Genomic DNA, 6,372 nt, shown 5'->3' on the forward strand with positions numbered 1-6,372 from the left:
TGATGATGATGATGATGATGATGATGATGATGATGATGATGATGATGATGATGATGGTGATGATGATGATGATGATTTTTCTACATTGAGGAGGTTAAATGAGGTGACTGCGTTATGTTGTCTAAACCTATCGGTAATTTGATTTGCTATTATGTCGCATGCTTCAATGGCTGCCAACTTATTTTCACTTCTGTCATGTCTTCGTCTTTTAGCTTGATGTTGCTCTTCTGATAAATATGAATTGATTTCCATCCTAATGGAAGAAACTGCAACAATATTCTAAATATGTGAATCATCGTCTCAAAACGGTATTATGTCGGAACGAACCAGATGCTTAAAAGGCGAATTTAATGTTAAAACTGGTCAAAAACATAAATTGTTGGCATTATCACCCTAAAATATGGTATCCATTCTCCTCGAAAAAACATACAAACTCAACACAAGACTGATATTTCTGGCTATAAATACAATTTTCAACATCTTAACCAACCCGGCTTAATGCCGTTTTGAGGCGAAGGGTCACATATGTCAACATTCATAAAGACTTTTTTGAAAACATTGAAGAGAAAAACAAACGAATGTTTCATTTGTTGAAAGGTTGAAAAGGCAGGATGCTTTTTGGGTTGTAGATGGTATGAGAAGCAAGATAGGTTTGGTTTGTGTTGTGTGTTGTGTTGTGTGTGTGTATGTGTGTGTGTGTGTGTGTGTGTGCTTGTGTGTGTGAATGAGTATGTTTCAGCCAAAGTAATTTGTAATTTAAGCGCTTAGAGTCTGGTGTCTCGGAGTTATAGCGCCATATAAGTTTTCAGCATTATTATTATTATTATCATCGTCCCGATCTTCGTCTACTATTTTCTCAAAAAGACTGATAAGTTCCTCCTTCTGTGCCGCTATACGGACTAGCAATAAGACGGGATTGGAAATTCCAGCGAGTCTCTGAGTGCGTGGGCAGGGCGTGGGTAGGGCGTGGGTAGGGCGTGGGTAGGGCGTGGGTAGGGCGTGGGCAGGGCTTGGGTAGGGCGTGGGTAGGGCGTGGGTAGGGCGTGGGCAGGGCGTGGGCAGGGCGTGGGTAGGGCGTGGGTAGGGCGTGGGTAGGGCGTGGGTAGGGCGTGGGTAGGGCGTGGGTAGGGCGTGGGCAGGGCGTGGGCAGGGCGTGGGTAGGGCGTGGGTAGGGCGTGGGTAGGGCGCGTTGGCAAAATTGATGGAAGACTTTTACTCGTTTTGAAGAATGAGAGAAAAAAAGTGGAAGTTGCTACAATGTTTGCAAAGAAAATTTTACAGCCTCTAATACATGAACAAGTTTGTTTTAATACTAAATTTTACTGGTGTGCATAACAATCAGGGACGGCTGGTAATAATGGGCAGGGTGGGCAAATACCAGCCTGTTTTTTTCAAGTTAAATGCTGTATTATCAGGTCCGAAATAATCTAATTTTAGATAACTTTAAAAGTTACTACTTAAACTTGATATTTCGTACTGAAATCAATTTGTGTGTATTTTTGATAGATTGCGAATCACCATGCACCCCGTAATGCATAAACCAGGATACGCTCCTGTTCTTTTTTATCACCCCCCCCCCCCCCCCCCCCCCGCCCAACCACTCCACTCCGCCCACATCGTCATCTCATCGTCACGTCGCCTGTCGCGGAACTCCGAGTTTGCTGTCTGGCCTCTCTAATTCTAGATCGGGCTAATTCAAATGAGCCCACCTTATTAACCAGTGAATACTAAATAGAGATTTTGGCAAACGAACTTTTTCTTATTTATTGCCTTTTTTGTGCTTGTACCATTGATGAAATGACATTGGGAAAGTTCCAGTATTGAATAAAATTTATTAATTTACTAATATTGTTGAATTGCCAAGAATGTAACGAATTGAAAATGAAATGAATATGTTAATGTTGTGTATGTCGCACGCGTGAAAGAAAGAGAGGAAGAGAGAGAGAATGGGTAGAGGTGTCTGTTCAATGTTATAGTTATCATATAACGTTATGACAAGTGTAACTAAATGACAAATTGCCATATTTATGGACAATAAAGATCTATTATTATTATTATTATTATTATTATTATTATTATTATTATTATTATTATTATTATTATTATTATTATATTATATCAAGTTAGTATCAACTTGTGTTGTTTTTATATAATTTGTTTATCCATTTAAATTATTTCTTTTTTTCTTGTTTTCTTTAGTGCTTCTCGAAACTCATTTATTTAAATTGTTTTCTAATTTGTTTTTTTTGTTGTTTTTTTTTAAAACAAATTAATTTGTTATCTTTTTTTTTTCAAATTCTTAAAGTAATTACCGCTGTATTTTTATTGCCAAACTAAATATTTTTGCAAAACAATGTATTTTCTATTGTATTCCCTCTAATAAAACAAAACACTTTTATTCAAAAGTCACGACAAAATAAATATATAAAATACAACCACCATTTTGGTTTTCTCAACAATTGAATTATTATACGAGAAATACTCTTCTGAGAAAAGAGAGAGAGTTTAATTCTAAGTTATAGAGGAAATAAATACGTTTAAAGGAAGGGTGGGCAGATTCCGTACTTGCCCGTCCTGAAGCTAATACATACATAAGATAGTTCGTGATGAAGAGGCGGGAAGCTCGGGGTTGGTTGGGTAAAGATAACACGGTCGTTATTGTGATAGTCTAACGAATGCATGAGGAGAGATTGGTAACATTATTTTGTCTTAATTGTATTGTATGAATTATTGGCGAAAGCCTAAGATTAAATAAACTTTGTTTTTGTCTGTCTTTTTTTTTTTTGACTATGGAACTAATACTTGTCATAGCAGACCTGCCTACTTGAAATAGGAAAATAAAAATCGTAGTTTTCAGGCTTAATAAAATCGTAGATATTATAACTACCATTTTTAAAAAATCACCGGAATTTTCGTCTATTATAGGTATCAAATTTTAAAAAACGAGAAAAACGGATTGGAAACGTAATAATGATGGTGGTGATGGTAATATTATTATTGTTATTATTATTATTATTATTATTATTATTATTATTATTATTATTATTATTATTATTATTATTATTATTATTATTATTATTATTATTATTATTATTATTATTATTATTATTATTATTATTATTATTATTATCATTATTATTACTATTATTATTATTGTTGTTGTTGTACGTATTGGTGGTATTACGATTGTTGTATTTTTTGTGGTTATTAATGGTATCAGTTTATTGTTTGGTTCCATTTACCGTTTTTTTCCACTCTCATGTATGTTGTCATCAAATTGTATGCTTTATTGGCGAAAGCCTAAGATTGAATAAACTTTGTAATATCGTATGGTAACCATCATTGTCGACGACATCGTCGTTGTCATCATCATCATCATCATTAACAAAAACAACAACATTAACAACGAGTACTACAATAGCAATAAAAACAATATCAACATCATCATATAATTTTCGTCATCGTCTCCACAACTATCATTCTAAACAACAGCACCACCAAAACCACTACCACAATTACATCCTCCCTCACCGTCTCCTCCTCCTCCTCCTCCACCACCACCACCGCTACCACTATTCCAACCACTACCACCACCGGCACAATCATTCTAACCACCAAGAGAGCAGTAAAAATGATGCAATTTGAGCTCTGAATGAAACTCGAGTCATCGCTGTTGTTGCTTCTCGATGAAAACTTTAAAGTTACTACATACGACTGAAAACCAGTTATGTAACAGAAATATTAATCTCGCCGTTGAGGGATTAAAGCATCTCTTTAATTTTTCGAGTGAACGAGATGGACTTGTATTGTGAAGGTGTTGTCGCATTATGTCTCGTCGCTTTATTTTTTTGTTGTATTCTCTTTCGTGATTCATTTTTGATTACGTTTGGAATAATTAAAATCTACTGGTATTGTCATTTCATTGTGAATGTGATTATTTGTGGTTGAATTTTTTTTTAAGGTGAAAAAAAAAAAAAAAAAAAAATATATATATATATATATATATATATATATATATATATATATATATATATATATATATATATATATATATATATATATATATATATATATCATCTTTGCCCCACCACTGTAGATAGGCTAGAACCACCACTGATAAAAATGGGTAAAAACAGCGTTTGGAAATGTTCCTTTGACCTTTGCCTGAACCCCAGAAAGTTGGCCAGACATCAGAGCTGCTCCATCATATGTCTGAGCAATAAATTTCTCCTTCACATCGAATTCCTCAAGAGCTTCCTCCAGAATTGTTGCTTGTCCGTCAGCTGTTCTAGCACTCACTTACTTCAACCAATTCTAAAAACCTTTCAACCAGTTTCCCTCCATTTAAAAATCTTAAAATAATAACGACCTCTGTACGTTTCCTGCATCCGTGACGTCATCCGCTTGAACCGAAACAAATGTTGTATGTATTTATTTTATCGCGCTTTAATTCTTCCAAGTAAAAATTGTACATAATACAGTTTAGAAACTCGCTCTGTGTCTCCTTAGAAGTACATAATGTCAATGTTGCTGCTCGAAGCTCGAAGAAATAAATAATAATGTGAAATTGAATGTAAGCTTCAATTTAATTACAAAAACAGATCAAATGAACGTTTCGGGTTTCCCCTTTATCAACAAAACAGGGTGAATGAAACACCACAGATATCATCCATCTGTGGTGTTTCATTCATCCTGTTTTGTTAATAAAGGGGAAACCCGAAACGTTCATTTGATCTGCTTTTTGCTTACATTCAATTTCACATTATTATTTACTTAGAAGTACAGAGCGATGGTAACTCTTTCTTCAATACACAACAGTAGCCTATAGGGTAAAGACAGGGCTGCCGATCATAGACTGGCTCATAAAAACAAAACGAAACAAAAAGACTTCCCCGCCACACCACATTGTCACTACCTTGTCACCCCGCGCAGACAACGTGGGACAGATGAGACGAGTCGTTTTGACGTCACAAGACGCCACCTGTGGTTCCTACGAAGGAGCGACTCACGAGTGTTGACGAAAGTAAACAAATATTAAATTCAAAACAAAACAGATTTTGAAAAAGCAGTCTGTGCTAAATTTTTAATTAAATGTTTTTACAAATGAAGGTTATTGTTTGGCTGACATGCTGATCAACGGAAAATATAGGGCGGCAAAAAACAACTTCGCCCTTTTGACCGACCGCCAGTGATGACGATGATGATGTTTTTTTTTTTTTTTATTTTTTTTTTTTTTAAAGAGCTTTTATATAGAGCAATATCCACTAAACATGCTCAAAGCGCTTTAAAGGGGTCCCTGACCAACAGCCACATTTAACATGGAGGACCGGACACGATGCCTGTTAGGCGATTTTAGATTTTTTTTTCGGACAAAGACAACGCTGTTAACAGCCAGGTACTCATTTTACACCTGAGTACGATGAGAGAATGAGAGTAAAGAGTCTTTTCCAGGGACTCAACTATGCGCCGAGCGAGGCTCGAACACAGGACCTTCGGATCCGAAAGCGAGTATCATACCACAAGACCACATAGCCGACTACTACTACTACTACTACTACTACTACTACTACTACTACTACTACTACTACTACTACTACTACTATTACTACTACTACTACTACTACTACTACTGCTGCTGCTACTACTATTACTACTACTACTACTACTACTACTACTACTACTACTACTACTACTACTACTACTACTACTACTACTACTACTACTACTACTGCTGCTGCTGCTACTACTATTAATATACTACTACTACTACTACTAACTACTACTAAATACTACTACTACTACTACTACTACTACTACTACTACTATCTGCTGAGCTGCTGCTACTACTATTACTACTACTACTACTACTACTACTACTACTACTACTACTACTACTACTACTGCTGCTGCTGCTGCTGCTACTACTACTAATACTACTACTACTACTACTACTACTACTACTACTACTACTACTACTACTACTACTACCACTACTATTACTACCTAACATTAAAAACTATGTCAACAACAAAAACAATGCCAACAAAATCCCAATAAAAACAACATTAATCGCAACCATAATAACAAAAACTAAATTAACAGCAACCAAAATATCAGAAATATTGTAAAAGAAATACGATATAATTTATCATTAATGTCGTTATATCGATAAACCAAATAGCTCGTTTGAACTGTGAGTTAACTATCTATCAGCCTATAGGAACTCTCCAAGTCTGAAAAGTACAATTTCTTGGGAAAACTGAAGACAGAAGATTTCACTTACTTGGATTTTGTTGCGAGGAGTAGACGTAAAATTTCACAGTGATAAATTTGTCCAGTGTTTTCAAAGTAGATAGTTAACCTTCAAGCTAA

General features: G+C 35.4%; 1 protein-coding gene across 1 annotated transcript in view; it reads right to left on the minus strand.

Moving 5' to 3' along the window:
- Positions 1-856: 856 nt before the first annotated feature.
- The window catches only part of LOC144977937 (uncharacterized), a 14,915-nt gene continuing 9,399 nt past the window's right edge, over positions 857-6,372 (minus strand). The window contains exon 4 of the mRNA XM_078923348.1: positions 857-1,252. Coding sequence (XP_078779474.1) covers positions 857-1,252 — 396 coding nt within the window. The remainder of the gene's footprint in view (positions 1,253-6,372) is intronic.

The sequence above is a fragment of the Berghia stephanieae genome, chromosome 8 (assembly GCF_034508935.2).
Source record: "Berghia stephanieae isolate SIO BIC M18660-M18661 chromosome 8, UCSD_Bste_1.3, whole genome shotgun sequence".
Classification (NCBI taxonomy): Eukaryota; Metazoa; Mollusca; class Gastropoda; order Nudibranchia; family Aeolidiidae; genus Berghia; species Berghia stephanieae.